Genomic DNA, 18897 nt, shown 5'->3' with positions numbered 1-18897 from the left:
AGGGCCATGTTCCAAGTTCTAGCCAGGGTGCAGAGTATAATTCAGGACTGATATGCAGCAAGCAGCTGGGAATAAAGAACATGTGATGCACCTGGGTAGTATTTGGCAGAACAAATCTAATCCACCTCTGTGAGAAGACTTTGCAAGTCAAATGTGTTTTTGATAGAAGCATGAGAGAGTAGACCATGAACACAAAAAATAGCAGAAATCTTTGGGAAAAATAAAGAAACATAGGTGGGATAATTATTTGGGATGGGATGAACAAAAGCAGCAGTTTATTCTTGTCTTACACACATGGCACAACATACAGAACCAGCACAAATAACTTACAAAATCTCATACACCATGCTTCCTCTTGAATAGCTTCTATTAAGTTACAACACCATAACGAATCAGGTATTTAGTTACGACAGATCTCCAGACATGGATAGTCTCCCATTCAAGGAGTTATTATTTTTGTAAGCTACTTAGACAAACATCTTTTTTTTTTTACATGTTTAATACAGTACAGTATCCTTAACAGAGTTCAAGATATTCACAATGAGAATTGAATAGTTTATAAAACAGCAGAATTTCTCACCTCAGTACAGGCCTACATTCGCTCTCCTGCCTCTTTCTGATTTAAAATGTGTTACAAGTCATCTTTACTCAACTTTCCAAGTTAAGCACTGCTTTAAATGAAAAAAAAAAAAATCTATTTACAGTGTTTTTAGATTTAATAAAAATGTCTTTGCTTCCCTTTCCCATTCCATCCCCCCACCCCCAACAAAAACTGCCATTTATCTGGTAGAAATATTAACCCTCAAGCTACTATATAAACTAAAAAAAAAAAAAAAAAAAAGTTGACGACGACTTGTTGGATGCGAAATGAAAGATGATCACAGCCCAGCATTAATTCAAAATGATGAAGTTTTATCCCCTAATGTAATATTTTGTGTTCATTGGAGACAGATGATGCCTGCCATCTGATTTCTAGAGATAATTAACTACTTATGGGCCAGCATACAAAAACCTCCATCTTTTGTATTTGCAAGATGTCCCACTCTCTTTGATGCAATCATTTCCAGCTCAGTTCTTTCCTTTCTAGAAACTTTAACAACTCTGATTGTGTTATACTGACCTAAACTCTCCCAGTCTCCATTGGATAAAACAATTTCTCCCCATATCCATGGTCCCAGTGACATTTCTGGGTTGACTCAGAAGAGTTTTGCTCAGTGATTGCACATCAAGCCCCACTGAAGCCTGTGGGCATCTTTCCCTTTCACTTGGTGGCTTTGGATTAGTTCCACTTGAATGTGGCTGGCAAACTCTAGCCCTTAAGCAGCTAATCAGCTTTCTAAAGAAATAATCAAAAAAGATTCCTCTCCTTTATACATACAATACGCAATATTTTTACATTTAGCATTATCATAAAAAGCATGTTTATGTTATTTTGAAAATGTATTTTTACAGAAATCTATAAACACTGTTGTATCAAACACATTCTCAAAAACTGGAGAAAATACTGACACAAAACCTGGAAGAGCCTCAATGGAATTCTTCCAGTACTATTTGTCTACTTGCATATTTCATATTTCAGTGTCCTTTCCTGCAAACATAATTTGGCCATATGAGAACAGGTAAAGTAGACAACAAATCCCCAACAGTTTTAAGTAGGACCTAGGTCTGTTGTTTAATGAAACTAGATTGACATTCAATGTATGTTTGGTTTGTTCTAACCTGGCATGCCCATTCTGCTACCTTTACTCGCAATGAGCAGTACCTTAATTCCCAAGTAGTCTCGTTCACTTCAACGGGATTACACGTGACAAATGACGTATGCAAAAATACTGAAAATAGTTTTCCACTTTTTTAACCCTTCTTGTGTCAACAACTAGCATCACTATCTTCTTCTTTATACATATTGTACTTGAACATGAAGTAGGACTAATACTTGCAAACAATTCTGTATCACAAATTAGTGCACAAACTTTAGGAAATAATCTGCTTATAGTTGTGCTATAGTTCTGACGGCCTAAAAACCTATCTGGTGTGACCAAGACTAAATTTCACAGGTCTAAATGCTTTATTTGTACACTTGTTATTGTTATACTTGACATTTCCTCAACCTGACACAATTTAAGTTTAAATAGACGTGTCACACTGACATGAAATCAGAAAGTTATTTTTCCTTACCACCACCATTTTCAGTAGAGTCAGTAATGTACATTAATTCATATAATCGAAGTGAAATGCACCTTCCAAGTGCTTTGTCTACATAATATTGGAGAAATTATAAGGTAAATTTGGTTTCTTCTCCTGCAAAATTTTAAAAATGCATTGAAGTTCATATATTGGTACTGACTGTAATGGCATTCATTACAGTCCGGGAAGTTAAACACAGGAAATTAAACAGCAGAATAAGGTTTTCTTTTCTGTCTCACTATTTTGTTTATTCTTTAATGAAACTACAAAAAAAAAAAAAAAAAGGCAACAACTTTTCTTTAATGAATGGTTAGTGAATGGTTAAAATATAATTGGTGAAAAGTCATTGATTCCAATATCCTGTAGGTTACCTCATCTCAACAGAAAGTCTTTTCTATGGCTTGAAATGTTTAAAGTGTAATCCTACCTAGAGGAAAAAAATGCAAGCCATATCTAACCCCAAATTCTAGATATACTGTAACACATACAGTCACCCGTAAAGGAGCCCTTTTAACAAAAAATGTATGTTACCTTGATCATCAATTTGAAATATGCATCTATTTTGGTCACTGTAATAAAACAAATTATATATATAAACTTATTTAAAAAATCCAAGTGTAAATAATTATATAATATTTTGACACTTAAAAAAAATAGTTTTACACAACATGATATGTAAAGCAAAATGCTGAAAACGTTCATTCTTTGGGATGATCAAAGTATAAGTAAACAAAACTTACAAATAATGATTGAATTTTCATAAAAGAAGGTTTTTTTGGTGGAGGGGTAGAAGGAATTCCCCCCCCCCCCCTTCCTCAATCCCCATGGCTTTTCTAGATCGATCCCCTTCCCTAATAAGCCACAGGTGGGGATTTTTTTGGATATATTGTAATAAGGTTTTCTTCTTCTATTTGAGTCACTAATAAGTGACTTTTTCAAGACTTTGAGGTTTATAGTGCTTCAGAATTTACAGGCTACTTAAACTCTAGAAGAATATGAATCTGAACAAATTATGCTAAAGTTTAATGAAATAGAAATTCCGTTATTTACTGTGAAAATTAAGTTACCTTCTGTTCTGATAATCCAATTTTATTTCAAATCCCCTGCCCCCCTTGAAAAAAAAAAAAAAAGTTTTGTAGTTAAAAGCTTGTAATTATATGTAGCAAAGAAAAAAACCTGCTCCTTGCCTATGGAAATATATATAGTTTTTTAAGATCCAACCCCTCTCTAAGCTGCTAACCATCACATAACATATGCCATTTGGCAATTTGTCTCCTAGGATATTCACAAATTTCTTTCCAGTGCTCTCCACCTGTTCCTTCTGCTGAAGATCCCAAGGTTAACCGGCCAATGACCTCATTCCTTGACCCCCTATCAGAATCTAAAACCAGAAATTCAATGCTGATATCATCAAGGCCCTCACAAGGAATGTCAAAGACAAACAATTCATTGAAAACTGCATTTGGGGTGCACTTCTTCACATGGGTTTTCTTTTTAGAAATTCTCTTCTTGGCGTGGTACAGGTTCACTTTGACATAAGGATCTGCAATGAAAAGAAAGCACAGGTCAGCTATTGAACAGTGCTGCTTAGAAATTCCTTGATCTACTTTATGGAAAATTCCATAATTATCTAATGCAATTACATCACAATGAGTAGATGTTTCAGGTTATTAAAGATGATTCATCCCATCCTTTTTTCTTTTTTTTCATCTGAATTATCCCCGTTAATTTCCCTTTATGGTCACCAAAATTATGTTCAAGGGAGGCAGGGGAGTTTAGACCATGGTCAAATACAGGTATTTCCTTCATGAGATAAATCCTGTGCTGAAGTCCATTAAACCTAACAACATCTCTACCACATTCAAAGATGGTCTGAAAGTGCACAAAATTCTAATGGTCTCTGAAAAATATGTACCATTACATACTTATGTGTAACAGAAATTTGCTTTTCACACATTCTACAGGTGTATAATCATCAGCATCAATCAGAATCATGAAAAGAAAAGCTTCAGAAAGGAGTGAATAAACTTAGGCTAAGAGAATGGATGTGATATTTCTGCTGGGGTTCTACTGAAGTCAATTAACCTGATTAAATTGAGGCCACCAATTGTTATTGAACAAATTTGACAATAAACTTTAAATGTAAGGGTATGTTTGCTGTGGGAGTGTGTATCTGACTTTACACCTGTGCTGTACTACTTTTGAATATGGGAAGGGAAAATGTTCATATTTTCAGCTGTCTACCAACTTTGAGTGCTTGCATTCCTCATAATTATTTAATTGTTGTGAGATTCCCTTGCTATTGTCTTCAGTAATGGCCATATTTATTCTTTCAGAGGGAACATTTTAAAACAGAACCCTTTCAATTACCTTGGCATTTATTCTGTGAAATTGTGGGCCTGTTTCCAGGTTCTCATGGTGCATTGATGTAGTACAAAATCTTTTCTACTGAACCCAGTCAAACATGATCGTTTATGTAAACAACCAGCCAAATTAATCAAGAACACTTGGATACTTTTTTTAAAAGAAGTGCTACTAAAACTGAATAGTATTTATAAATGTTATCTTACAGTTCTCAGACTGAAATGGTTAGATGAGTAAAAGTTATATTTTTCCTTGAACTGACTATAGTCTACCAGAAGTGGGATGTAATAGAGTACCTCTTTGCTTTCATATTCTATTGCTATAATGAATATTTCAAAAACAGGGGGTAATGAAAACACTCACTGGCTTTGAATTTATTGTATGCCATGCAAGCATCAGAAATATCAAAATCAATATCTATCAATGAATTCATACTGGTTTCCATTTCTTTTTAGAGGAAGTTTTATGACTCTCACCTCTGACCAGCTACTAGATAAGGCTAGAGAGTTTCACTGGATTTTTTAGGTCGTTAGGAGACCTCGTCATCAGTGACCAAGGAAATCAAGGAGATTTTGAAAATGGAACATCATCTGAGTATAAAAATATTCCCCTCTTCTCAAGGAGATTGAATCATGCAATTTTTTATTTTATCCCACAGAAGCACCATTTCATCCCCCTCCTTTTCCAAGACTACTGTTGGGATGAGGGGAAAGTCACAGAGAAAATTATGACTGTCCTGAGTGCAGTATGCTACTGACACACAAATACCTATTGAACCTGGCCTTACTGATGAACAGAAAATAATGAAGAGCTGTTTAAATGAAGTAGGTGTCCAGGTGCAACATGGCTGCCTGTAGAAATACTACATTCCCATTATAGTTAGCAAGGCGGCTCTCCTGGGGGAAGCAGGAAAAGCAAACAAATTTTCTGGCTTTAGTTGTAGGAGGTGCAGGAAACAAGTGTGTAGTTTGGATGCTCTGTAGGGTCCAGGTGGATGCTGTGACCAGGAGGGCTTTTTTTTATCAAGTTATTTTCCCACCTGAGTAAACATCAGGCAGGTCTGTTGAGATCAGCTTGCTGTCATGATGCCTTCATGAAACCACTACTGTCTCCTATGACTTTGGGCTCAATTTTTAAAAGTACATATCCTCTCTTTTATTCTTGTTGGGCTCCATATATATCCTTTCACTTCCTGATATGTGAACAAAATTTAGATCCAAAGGAAGATTTAAATGAGACCTGATGGGAGTTATCTATAGCTTTGTTACATTGGGTTCAGGATGGGCTGGTTTTCTAGGTAAATTGCAGTATGAGAAATAGAAAAACTGTATTATTGGCTGCAGTGATAATTATTCAGTGTTTCCCAAAACTACCTCACCTTCTGCTTCTTTCAAAATATCCAGTGAAATGAAAGACTGCCAGTTCTACAAAGAAGCAGCAGCAGATGTGGTACTACAGCCCTTTGTTGTGTACTGCTGGTTTTGTGTGGCATTCTTATATATATAGGACATTAAATTTTATACTGTTATTATGTTATATAGCCTTCTAATGTGTCTTCTATATGCAATTCTAGAATTGGCTTCAGAGGAGGTTCCACTGAATGAGAAATGGCAGCAGACAAGTAGAAGAGAGGATAAAACCTGATACCTCTTAGTTCACCCCAAGTTTGGCCCATGATAAAGCATGAGTGTGATGCTGCAGCCTCCTCCCAGCACTGGCACAGCTCACCTTTTCACCTTGCCAAATAAATGTTAGTGGGCCAAATTCAACACAGTGGTAAGTGGCTGCTTTTCTTCTGAGATAAATCATATGATGATCTCACTCAATACTGATCTTCTACAAATAAACTCACTTTTTGTCAGAAATAAAAGGTTTTGGTATCTGCAAACAATATCCCATGCTTATGGCAGATGGGTTCTGTTCAAGACAATCATAAAACTCATTGGTTTCCACTCCTAACAGATGCCACCTTTTCTCGATGTGATTGAAGAACAAATTTGTAAAATACATACCCTGGAAATAAAGCATTGACCTAGATATGAATAAAATTAATAGGCTGTAAATAATAGAAACACCATTTCTGCATTTATGGAATATTTTTAGTCTTCAAAATGCCACATTTCAGCTGTCTTTTGTCATTCTGTTTTTTATTCTCAGGGCATATTCATTATTAAAACCATTACCTGATAATCCTGACACATCAGATTTAGGTAGATGCCTGGCTTTTAGAACGACGACAGTGAGTGTGTTTGTTGTAGACTGATAACAGAGAGAGACCAGTAATTCTCCACGCCCACATGATTTCTGAGGAAATTAAAGGAAAAAAAAAAAAGACAACAAACTATTTATAAGCAATTATATTGACCAGGCTTTAAACCAGAATTAAGATTTATGGAATATCACAGAAGTGTATGTTCAAAAACTGTGTAAAAGGATATAACATATGGTGCTATTCTGGTTTACATAGTAAATATAATTTCTCTCTATAGTAGTTATATAAATTTTCTTATAATTAGTTATTAGACTGAACAAAAATAAATAATAAATAAATGGAAAATATATGTTGACATGACATCACTATCTTCAGAGAGTAGAAGTGCAATCCTGAGAAAAAAATCTCAGTTAAAAAGAAAATTATCTTAAGCCAAACAAAATTCCAGAAAGATATATTGGGGAGGAAAAAAGTCTAGTATAGGTAAAGAAAAAAATATTCAGTAAAGTATTTTAAACAGGAAGGATTCAAAGTGTCAGTGAAATCTTATCCACTGACACTTTCTAAAGCAGTATCATATACATGGAATAAAGATGAGATCAAAGATTTTCTCTATGACTATTTGATTTGAATTTGCAGGAGTAGTTTATTTCAAAGGGAGAAGGAAGGCAAGAGAAACAAGAAAAGATAGTACCTTATATACCAGAAAATCCTATAAGTTTTCAACAAAAGATCAGTAGCAAAGTTATATTTGTTGCCATATTGGGATAGGATTGCAAAGTAACAGTAGTAGCTATAAGTATGTTGTCTAGTAGACATTTATTTTATTTGGCAGTATGCTTGTCATTTGAAAACTATCATGTTGAACGTCAATGCACATTCCACTTCCTTAGCAGAGATTTAAGAGATGTGTTTGTGATGCCTGTGGATTTCTGTGGTTCAGCTGGGGTGGTTGTAAATGACCTGATTCTGAACTGAGACAACAGGGTATGAAATATTTTCATCCCAGTGAAGTCAGGACATTTTGCCAGTGACTCCAGCAAGTCTATGGCTTCTCCCTTACTACCTTTAGTAAAGGTGCAGCCTGTATCACAAATCATGAGAGACAAGGTGGTGAAAGCACCAGTGTGATGCTACAACATCACCAGTATGGTCTCTAGCAGGTCCCACTTCTATAACTAAAGACTTCCTTAATAATGTGCTCTACAACCCCTGTAGTTGTAAGATTTAAGAAAGAATGATGCCAAATAGGAAAGGACAGGGAGGAGAAAGGAAATAATATATAAATATATTTTTTCTTTCATTTAAAAGCAATTAAAAGCAAATCAGTGTGGATTGAATCTGCTTGACCTAAATGGAATGGGTCCACTCAAACCTGCTGGACCAGATGAATAAGAAATTAGAGCTTATGGCATAAGCAATTTCTTTCAACATGCTTGTTGTAATGGTTTTTTTTTTATTGCATTTGTGTAATGGCTTCCTCACACTGCCGTTAGGAAAGCATCTCAGGAATTGCATGCTGAGCTTTTCTGCTTTTCTTTCCAAGATGGCAGCAGCGTTACACAAGAATCATAGCTAACCCTAGCACAACATTTTCAAACTTTGAGTAAAAAATATGTTACCCTAACATTTCTTTTGATGATCTCTCTGTCCATTAGCAGCCTTCCTTCTGAGAGTTCAATTCCAGCGAGAGGGATGAGGACTTCTCCAATGACATCATCTCTGGAAAATCTGTCGAAGCTCAAGACCATGAAGTGAAGTGTTAAGTCTTGAATTTGGCTGTAGGGGATCCCATAAAACGTGAAAGTTTCATCGAAAGCTGGATCTAAGGTTTTTCTCAGCACTCTGGTTTTCACCTTGTGCTTTTTCTCAGGCAGAATTGTCATTTTGATGTAGGGATCAGAAGTCATTGACTGTTCATCCATTGCTGGCAGCCCACGAGCTTCTTTGATGTTCACTACAAATGCTTTTTTCTCAAAGTTGTACTCTAAGGAGAAAAAGAGAGTTCCTAGCTTGTCTTGTTTATCTTCAGATGACAGGGAAGTGATGGATTTTAAGCTATCAGGGGACACTGAATCTTTCTTCCTTTCTGCAAAGTGCTTAGGAGATGAATTTTCAAGATCTGGAGAGCTCTGCATTTTTGTGGTTGTTTTGGGGAAATTGCCATTTAGATCTCTCTTCTCCAGGTCAAGGTGGAGAGAATTCTTTGGCATGGCTGATTTGTTCTTTGCTTCACTTTTATCATCTGCTCCAAACTTTTTCTTGCTGTTGAGATTCTCAGGGTAAATATCAACCCCCTTCAGAACATGGACAAACTTGTATGGAGGGGTCTTATTGGACTTGGAAGATTTGCGTTGGCAGCAGATCCAAGCAAAGAGGGAGACAGAGAAGACAAGGCCAAATGCACTAAAGATCCCAACCACTGTAGGAATTTCATCTGCAAATCAAATAAATAGCAACAAGCAGATAAGCAGCAGTACCTTGAATTCTGCGTGATATTTAATAAAGCATTAATTTAGTAAAACAAATTGATACGAGATGGTGATATCAGCAGGGTTGACATGCTGGAAGTGCTCTGCATTGTACATATTGCTCGCCACCTGCAGGCAGCAGTGTGCAGTCCCAAATTAAGGCACACTTGTTATGCTAGTATTTTTCCATACACGAAGAGTTAGGGAGGAAAACACTATTCCCATCCTAATAATAATCACTGCTCATAATTTCTCGACTGTCTCAACCGTCTGTGTGTAGTTTCTGAGCTTATATGTATGTGAATAATACCAGCTCTCAGCTGGTTTCAGCTTTGGATTTATGGAGGTTTGTTGTTTAGCCAAAACACACTCTGAAATATGCATTACTTATAGATACATCATCTGCTTTTCATAGCGTTTCCTAGAATACTCTATACACTCAATTAACTAATTTTTTATGGTCTGATCCCATAATTGCCTGGAGGTATCTCTTGAAATAAGTGAGTTTAATTGGAGGTTATAGCACTCAACAGTTTCACTGGGATTTTTGATACTTTGCAGGAGGAAGTCTATCAAGAAAACTTAGAATAATTATATACAAAGTGTCTTTTCCAGATGGATGTGACATTAGGTAGTCACATGTGAGTTCAAAGCTGAAAAAATCACGTTAAATTTAACACTGATAACCACTAAGCTTTACATTTAAGACACTGAAGCAAAGCTTGTGGGGAGGTTTCAGAAAGGGTCTGTACTTCTTAGGAGCATATAAGAGAAAACATTAAAACAAAATTCTCTGCAGTTTTAATATGAATCCTATACTCACACTGAATAAAGAGGAACCTGAGCAAGTGTTACAACCTCCATTGCCATGTGTCATTATTTACATATGGAGTATCATTAGCCCTTCAAAGCATGCATCGAAGGGTAAATGAGCACAACTAATTGGAAATCCAATTTTGCCCATAAGTAATATTACTAAGTGAGTTTAAACCTCCCACAATGTAACAATCAGAGCTTAATCTTTATTCCCTGCTACTGTGGATGGCCAGTAGAATATTAATGTCATGACATTGCTTATGTATAAAGGCAATTATGTAACACTTCTGTTTCTCTCTGGTCATTCTGGATGAGCAAAGGAAAACTATTCCCCTGTATTACTAAATCAGCTTCATCCAGGGACAAGCTGGGCAGATAAATGGGCTGCCAATATACCTTTGCTTTTTAGTGGGATGATTCAGAAAAAAAAAATCGACAACAATACTATCAGAGCAAAGTAGGACATAATGTTCCAGCACAGAAAGGATCAGGCCTGGCTTTTAATTTTTTATGACAACAGTCATGTCACTTTCCTGACACCTACAAGCTGTACTAGTCTATATACTTAATTGCAAGAACTTAATGAGATGATTGAAAACCACATACATAACCAAAAAGAATTTTTCCTAACTTAAGCACGTGGCTTTGAGTTTCAAGAATTCCCTAGGCTGCAGAAATTTAAGTATACATGGTATAAAAACAGAAAGCTAAAAGTAATTGAAAACTAATCAGAATACTTTAATATCTTTTAAGAATGGTTTGTACATTTACAATACTTTCTCATGAGATAATAGACTTTTTATAGTAATGGATATTACTGTAATTATGTTCTACTTTAATTCTACAGCTACTGAAAGTAGTGGTAGAATCAATTTGACATTTATTATTAATTATCTTTCTTAAGTAAGTAATTAGACAAGCATGATGTCACAAGTATGGTTAGAAACCTCAAGTGGGTGGCATAGGAGAGAAGATGAAATTGTAACTAGAATGGTTTTCTATTTACAAATAATTGTATCACAACATTAATTTCTTGCTTTTGTCATAATGTAAATCAATTGTTTAACATTCAAGGCAGTGCATTAATAGAAAACATCACCTACTGGTTCTGGGAGAAGTTATTATTCCAGTTATGTGATATAAATCTGGAGTCTCTTCACCTAAGTCAGTGGAATGATCCTTGAATCAAACCACTGCTAAAGCAAGCATAATATAGGCTATACTCAATATTTGTCAAGCAGAGTTCAGAAACATTCCCACTTACTGCTTTTCTGACTAAAGCAACTTACGTATGGTTTTTGTAAGTGCACATACATGACTGTTTCTGAAACTTCGGTACCACACTACATCCAATGCATAGAAATGACAAAACTGAAAAGTTCACTGTCATCTTTGTTATTCTCAGTGAAACTGGGCTGGTTAAGATGCCGCTGTTCAGCTAAAAAAACTGAAATCCTCTATTTTCATCTTCCTAGCAATGTCCTTTCACTTTAACTAATGATTGACCTACAACAAGAATAAAAGGAATGGCAGTTATTCCCAAAATGACTTGAACAAAGATTTTCTCTGTGGCACAAAATGTATTTACATCATCTAACTCTTTGATGCACGTTACTTGAACAGAGACAGAGAAAACAACCCCAAATCTCTCATCCAAAACCGCACCTACAAAAAAAATCTCTTTATCTCTTCCGTTACTTTACTGGGGAGGAGGAACGGGGAGGGAAGAAGGAAGAGAAATTAGGGACAGAAAGCAAATTCACACAACTTCTGAGACCTAAAGAGAACTGAGGGAAAACCGGGTCCCTCCCAACAAGCTGCGTGCTGGGAGGCACCGGGAGGCTCAGCAGAGGCTGCTGTTCTCCCGGGGAGGGGAGGGGAGCATCGCCCGGCCGCGAGTGCGGGGAGCCGGGACTCGCTTACCGAACTGCTGGCGGCTGTCCGCGATCGGAGCCATGTTGGTGGCGAGCGATGTCCGCGGGGCTGGAGCCTCTGTCCGGAGCTGGAGCCGCTGTCCGCGGTGCTGGAGCCGCTGTCCGCGGTGCTGGAGCCGCTGTCCGCGGTGCTGGAGCCGCTGTCCGCGGTGCTGGAGCCGCTGTCCGGGATGCGGGAGCCGCCTCGCCGGATGCCAAGCCCGGGGCACCAAGAGCACTGCCCTGCTGTCCCCCGGCTCTCCGCTCTCACGGCGCCCGGGCAGCCGTCTTTGCCACCGCAGTTAAAAAAAAAAAAAAAATAGTAAAGAGAGGAAAAAAGGGAAACAACAACAAAAACCACCCAAAACCCGGAGGCACGAGCAGTGGGGACAGTGGAGGAGGAGGCTGCAAGGGGACTGGAGGAGAGGGGGGAGGGGAACCTTCGGTCCTCCCCTTTGCACACTGATTTGCAACCCCCTTCCTGTTTTGGCTCTTCTGAGTAGCTCCGCTCTGAGACTGAGTACGTGGTTGAAACCCAAATTGACGCAATCCTGACGCTACAGGGCTGAAATCAGCACCTTTCCCGCCTCCCTCCCCCCCTCCCTAGCCACCACACCCTCCCTCCCTTCCTCTCTGTCTCTCTCTCTCCCTTCCTACACCCTCCTCCTACCCCCCCGTCCCTGTCTTGGGATTGAACACACACTCATCGATTATTTTATCTGCCTTGCTGCAGGTTATGAGCTCCCCCACACACCCCTCAGTAGGACACAGAGTGAAATGGCAATGTCTGTGATTCAGTGCACCCTCTGAAAGACATGGGTGTGCCTTTTTTTGCCCGGGTAAGAGCTATTTATTTGTTTAATTAACTATCAGCTGTACAGGTCACAACAACGTGAAAGAGTTGCCAACCTGAGACAGTCCAGACACCTTCTCTCCAGCTTCAGGGCACACGTTTTTCCTATGACTGACGTGATACATTTACTGAATTTGAGTCACGAAAACTCCGGATGTGACTTGTCCCTGTGCATACTCCCTGCTTCGTCCCAACATCCACCCCCATATAAACATTCAGCCCCTACTTTGGAAATCCTCTTTATGTTCCTGCAGGTCAGGGAAAGAGATGACTTTACCTAAATACTTCTAGATTTTACTGGTTTAGATGTCTGTCTGCCAGTGTTAACTGAGAGTGTGGTGGAGAGGCAGGGAGAGTCTGGCAGGCAGGAGAAATGGGGGGGGCGGGGGGGAGGGGAGGGGCGTGAACAGGACAAGAAAGCAGGGCTGCCTGTAACTAGAATGTCTACAGTGTGTAATAAACCAAGCTAACTCCTCGTGAAACAGAGCTGCAAAAGCCAGCACCTGGCATCTGACTCCTCCTGGATTCAAAACGAAGTATAGCAGCCAGGTTTGGAGCTAATTCTTCTGCATAAATGGGAAACAGGTGTTGTTGCTTCTCCAAATAATGAAATCCAGACGCAGACATAGTCTGGCATGGCCTTACTCCATGATCAGCCACTTGGAAGCTAGTATGACTTGCCCCATTTAAAAGCATTTTCTTCCTTCTCAGTGAAGTCAGTGAAGCTCCTGTGATTTTAGAAAAACTAAAGTAGGAATGTCATGGAAGAATAGAATATCTTGAGTTGGAAGAGACCCACAAGGATCATCAAAGTCCAACTCTTGGCCCTCAGCAGAACACACCAAGAATCCCACCATGTGCCTGAGAGTGTTGTTCAAATGCTCCTTGAACCCCCTCAGGTTCGGTGCTGTGATCATTCCCTGAGAAGCCTGTTCCAGCGCCCAACCACTGTTTCAGGGAAGAACCTTTTCTTAATACCAGCCTAAACCTCCATGACTGAGCTTCAGGCCACTCCCTCGTGTCCTGACACTGGTCACCACAGAGAAGAGATCAGTGCCTGCCCCTCTGCTGTCTCATGAGAAATACACAGAATACATATAAAGTTGTATACAGTGATGGTATCCCCCCTCAGTCTCCTCCAGCTGAATAGATCAAGTGCCCTCAGCCACGCATGGCTTCCTCTCTGGATCCTTCACCCTCCTTATAGCCCTCCTTTGGACACCATCTAAGACTTTCGTATTTTTCCTATATTGTGGCGCCCAAAACTTCACACAACATGCAAGGTGAGGCCACCCCAGTGCAGAGCAGAGCGGGACAATCCTCTCCCTTGCTGGCAGTGCTGGGCCTGATACCCCCCAGGACATGGGCCTGATAACCCCCAGGATGTCCCTCCTGGCTGCCAGGGCACTGCTGACTCATGTTCAACTTGCCACTGACCAGAACACCCAGGTTCCTTTCCCTGGCACTGCTTTCCAACATCTCATTACCCGGCCTGTCTGTACATCCAGGGCCGTCCCATCCCGGATGCAGAATCCAATACTTTCCTTTGTTGAACTTCATACAGCTGGTGATTTCCCATCTCTCTCATTTGTTGAGGTCTCTCTTCAACAGGCCTCTTCAAGAGGCCTCCCTGCCCTTGAGGGAGTTGACAGATCCTCCCAACTTGGTATTATTGGCAAACTTAGTCTCCCTTCAAGTCAACATGACAATCTGGTGTAAAAAACACATCTGAATGAAGTGCCTGATGTATCCTGGGTCTTGAGAGTCCATTGGTTAATATTATCTATGCTTATCTACTTCTGTTGTACCATCATCAACTTGGTCTCAGTATACACCTCCAAAACTCTTGCAGGAACAGCCATACCCACTACCCTAATCAACACTACATCCCATTCCTTTCAAAAAAGTGCAGAGTATTGCTTGCCACCACTGTTCCTCTTACAAACACCAGAGTACGATGAACTCAGGTATAAGAAGACTGAAGAAACTGTTGTATAGCTCTTTTTTTTGGTGTGTTTTGGCAGCACAATTTGATTTGGAATCTTTGGATTCACATGTTGGCAACCAAACCAAGCAAACCTGGCTCAGCTTTTTTCTTCTCTCTGGAAATCTTTATTTCCCTAGCCCTGCTATCCATTTCCCTTTCTCTGTCCAAAATCCAGCCTTTCTCAAAATGTGCAGACATTGAAAGTAATCACATTTGATTTTAGACTACATTCCAGGTATATGAGACTCCAGACATGACTGAAATAAACAAAATCCTGAAAGAAATTTGGAGTTAAACGTGTATAACTGGATTATTGGATTATTGTAAATTACTATGTCTGGACTTCAAAAACAAAGGACTGAGAATCAATATATGGTATATCCTGATAGTGCATTTATCCTCTGTGAGCTGGGATAGCATAAATATTATGCTGACACTTGAATTATTGTCAATTATTTTTGAAGCTTTTTAAAATCTTTTTTTTTATTTTTGAATAAACCTCAAGACTTCCTTTGTTGAAATATACATCATTTAGAGACCACATGGAATTATAAAAAATGATCAATTCAAGTTTTCTTCTGTTTAGTTTCTAACAGGTCCCGGGGATATATAAAAGCTTTATACAGAATATGTACTTTATTTTTATCAATCACAGGGATTATTTTCTTCAGCATTCAGTCTTTTCTTTTTTCTTTTACTTTTCTTTTCTGGGACAATGCTGATGAAATGGGGAAGATACAAATCCTTGTATTTTTTTTTTTTCTCCTTTTCAGAAAGTCATGATACTTCATGCTAGGTTTTAGACACCAGTTCAAAACTGAATGGTATTTTGTGCTGTACAAACATGGAGTAGAAAGCCCTTCCATTCATCTCAGTTCTGTGCATGTGTATCACTTTAATAAAGGTAACATAAAAAGGGTTTCACAATAGCAGGTCTCTGTCTTTATAAACTTGGACTGTGTATATACAGAAGTGTGTGCAAACATGTCTATAGATATGAAAATATGTAATTTTGTCTCTTTATTGCACTGGTAAGTGACATAGAAAATAATTTTTTTTGCATCACATGTGAACCTTTTTTTTTTAATATGGGACTTCACTTAATGAAACAGAGTGCTCATCACAGAAAATACTTGAGGAGGAGGTGGAGCACTGAGTTGCTGACACATCTTGAGACAGACACACGTTTGCTGCCTGCGTTGTGCAAGCACCATCTAGTGTACGTCTCAGACTCACCAGCGCTGGATGACGAACGTGCACTCCTGTAGGTACTACAAGCACAAGGATACATAACCAGCTCACTGCTGATTCATTGCACTTCTGACAAGTGTCCAGAGAGAAAATAATGTGAATGCTGTGTGTTTCTTAACCAGTTAAGTGATGGCTTTTCAGTCCTGCAAAACAGTAATGACTCTTCATTTCTGTGGCTGTAAGTTCTTCACATTTCCCTCTGTTCTAAGGCAGCATTGTGTATACTTCCCTTCACTCCTTTTGCAACAGGCTCTCCAGCATAAACTCAAGCTAGGAACTCACTGCCTGGGTAATATTCCCTTCCCAGCAAACAATGATCTCAAACACTTTCAGCTCAGACAGAGAACATTAAAAGGAGCTGGTTGAGATTTTGCCTGCACTGAATCAAAACGGATTGATCATCTGGAAAATATCACAGTAGGTGATCTGGCTGGCTGTATTACAATGAGACCTTCTATGGTCTGAAAACCAGATTACTGGTGCACATGCATGCGCAGAGCATCGTCCTGCTACTCCAAGAAGAGGGAGTGTGGTTGCTAAGTGACAGAGACTGTACACTTCCCAAAGCAGATACTCGCCAAGTCCCCAAATACACATATGGGGCTGGAAATGGTGGCCCCCCCACCTGCAAGTGAACTGTCGCTGTTTTTCAGATCCCAAAGCCTGTGCGAGAAGAAAACCTAATCCTTTCCCTTTAAGAAAGAACAAAACCACAACATTTTTTTAAACAAGTCCATCCCCTCCCCGACTCCCAAAAGTCAGCCAACATTTAAAAATAAAACTCAGAGATTTATATGTATGAGGTGAATCTGGGAAAATAGCCCCTTTCCATCTCTGTAGAATGTTTCCCTGGAGCTTAGACAGTTTTACATTTTCAAAAATAGCATATAATTTTGAGTTCTGCAGTTGCCAGGTGCCAAACTATAGACATTAATTAATACTATTCAGCACCTACGAAAATCAGGCCCTCCAGCCATGCTTACAAAATAAAACCTCAGCAAGAGCACTGATATCAGTCCCTGGTTTTGGGAAGTGAAGAGCATTCAACACTTCTGAAAGTCAAACAACTTCAAAGAGATCTACAAAGGATTTAGGTAGTCATACTCTGCTTAATTTCCACTTCAGTTAGCTCCACAATCAGACAGTAGAAAGGGGCCAGCGTCCCTCCCCATCTCACCTCTCAGCCTTTGACACTTCTTAAATGCCCAAAGGCAAGTTTTTGAGTGCCACTCACACAAAACCCTGGACTTGTCACCTGAAGACTCACCTTGCTGCCTATTTGTCCATATGACTTCATTTCCCTAGGCTGTCACTGAATTCATCTGCACGCATTTTAATGTTCAGTGCTACAGTGAAATACTTCAGCATGGCTTCCAGTTTCTGCTGCAGAATGGTGTACGCTTTCTGGACTGTATTTACCAGTCCCATATGGCTACACCAGATATCACAGAGCTTCCAAAATAGCACAAGAGGTATGGATTTTGGTAACTGAATCATCCTCTAGCACATGTACTTCATCTAAGCATCTAATTTCAGGCCCGCAGATCTAGAGATGAACTTTTCCTTCTCTGGGACTTGGTTGAATTGCTTCTGAACATGTGTCTAGAGTCACTGAAAAGCCCTAAACTTTCGCACAGAACTAGTGACTACAAGACAGCATGAACAGAACACCTCTACAGACCTGGAGCAGGAGCAGAGGGTGGGGTAGAGGTGCCTGCTGCAATGGTTGGTCTAAGGCAACCTGTCTCAAATTTCATTATACTATCTCATTTAAGCAGCTGAGGAAATCCCCTATCTCAGCTACAGATGCATAGAAGTGTAAATTAATGCTTTCAACATGAAATTCAGTCATGCCCCAGGGATCACTGGAGCAGGTTGCCCAGAGAAGTTGTGGATGCCCCGTCCAGAGAGGTCTTCAAGGCCATGTTGGTTGAAGTTTGATATGGTAGTTTTAAGGCTGACCTCCATTCCTAAGGCTTTTGGAGGAGTCTACAGTTGCAGTTGCCTTGTCTCACTAGGAAAAAAAAGCAAACAAGTATTTTCCTTCTCCGAAATGGCACTGTGTAGACCAGCATCTTGATAGAATTGTAAGACTGAGTGAAAGATACAATTTCAATCAATTAGAAGTGACTTTTATATCGAAGAAGCAATATTGGTCGTTTGATTGGTGACAAGGATCTTCCACAGATGAGCAGTACTGCCATGCCTTCAGAATTGGGCCAGCCTCCACAATGTTTTGCTGAGCACACAATGAAACTTATCTTGTTTTCCTTTTTTTCATTTTAAGACATCTCTGCAGTTCTACATGGTGGATGAAGAGAGGGAAAAGCTCTCACTCTTCCCATTAATTTTTTTTTCAGATTGATTTCAATCCTTATGTACTGAAACTCACAGTCTTTCCAAAGTGCCTGCAAATCAGGTCTCTGGGGGCTACTGGCACATTTGTGTAACAAGATGTCAAAAGGCAGACCTTGGTTTTGGAAGCAGCAGCTACTAATGATTCCTATGACATTTCTTACTTTATTATTTTTTTATTTTTAAGATAAATTTTTTCAGGCAATATATCACATCAATTGACAGCTTTATTTTCTTAACAGCTAGATTCTGCTGGTCTTAATGTGTAAAGGTTCATGTGTGAGCTGGTAAAATTACTGTGCCTGTACCTGTTTTATAGGCTCTGTAGTCTAGGTGAGTCAGAACAACTCTCACACTTTCAGCCAGATCTATAAATACCTCAGGAGATAGAATACTCTTTAATATTAGTAACCTCTGCCTGTAGAGGAAAAGAAAATTTCATTTCCTCTTCAAGTAAAGGTTTTGATAACAAACAATGCTGAAAATAGGAG

The 18897-nt window shown here is 39.1% G+C and overlaps 1 protein-coding gene across 2 annotated transcripts; it reads right to left on the bottom strand.

Moving 5' to 3' along the window:
* Nucleotides 1–2995: 2995 nt before the first annotated feature.
* On the bottom strand, nucleotides 2996–12391 carry SYT4 (synaptotagmin 4). Of its 2 annotated transcripts, none has more exons than XM_069001592.1 (4): nucleotides 11971–12391; nucleotides 8383–9197; nucleotides 6732–6852; nucleotides 2996–3727 (listed from the first exon to the last, which is right to left on the bottom strand). In XM_069001592.1, exons 1-4 carry the CDS (start codon nucleotides 12002–12004, stop codon nucleotides 3420–3422), a joined length of 1278 nt encoding a protein of 425 aa, XP_068857693.1. In that variant the 5' UTR covers nucleotides 12005–12391; the 3' UTR covers nucleotides 2996–3419. The 2 variants fall into 2 exon arrangements, with proteins under 2 accessions (XP_068857693.1, XP_068857694.1); XM_069001593.1 differs by having other exon boundaries at nucleotides 8389–9197.
* Nucleotides 12392–18897: the final 6506 nt, after the last annotated feature.

Source organism: Aphelocoma coerulescens (assembly GCF_041296385.1).
Source record: "Aphelocoma coerulescens isolate FSJ_1873_10779 chromosome Z unlocalized genomic scaffold, UR_Acoe_1.0 ChrZ, whole genome shotgun sequence".
Taxonomy (NCBI): domain Eukaryota; kingdom Metazoa; phylum Chordata; class Aves; order Passeriformes; family Corvidae; genus Aphelocoma; species Aphelocoma coerulescens.
Note: the sequence above shows the minus strand (reverse complement) of the source record. Positions and strands in the feature narration are given on the sequence as shown.

Coding starts and splice junctions, on each gene's coding strand:
- SYT4 (XM_069001592.1), bottom strand. CDS start 12,004: ATGGCTCCGATCGCGGACAGCCGCCAGCAGTTCG. Junction 6,853..8,382: donor TCATCAAAAGAAATGTTAGG/GTAACATATTTT, acceptor TAATTTCCTCAG/AAATCATGTGGGCGTGGAGA. Junction 3,728..6,731: donor TGATGTGTCAGGATTATCAG/GTAATGGTTTTA, acceptor TTTTCATTGCAG/ATCCTTATGTCAAAGTGAAC.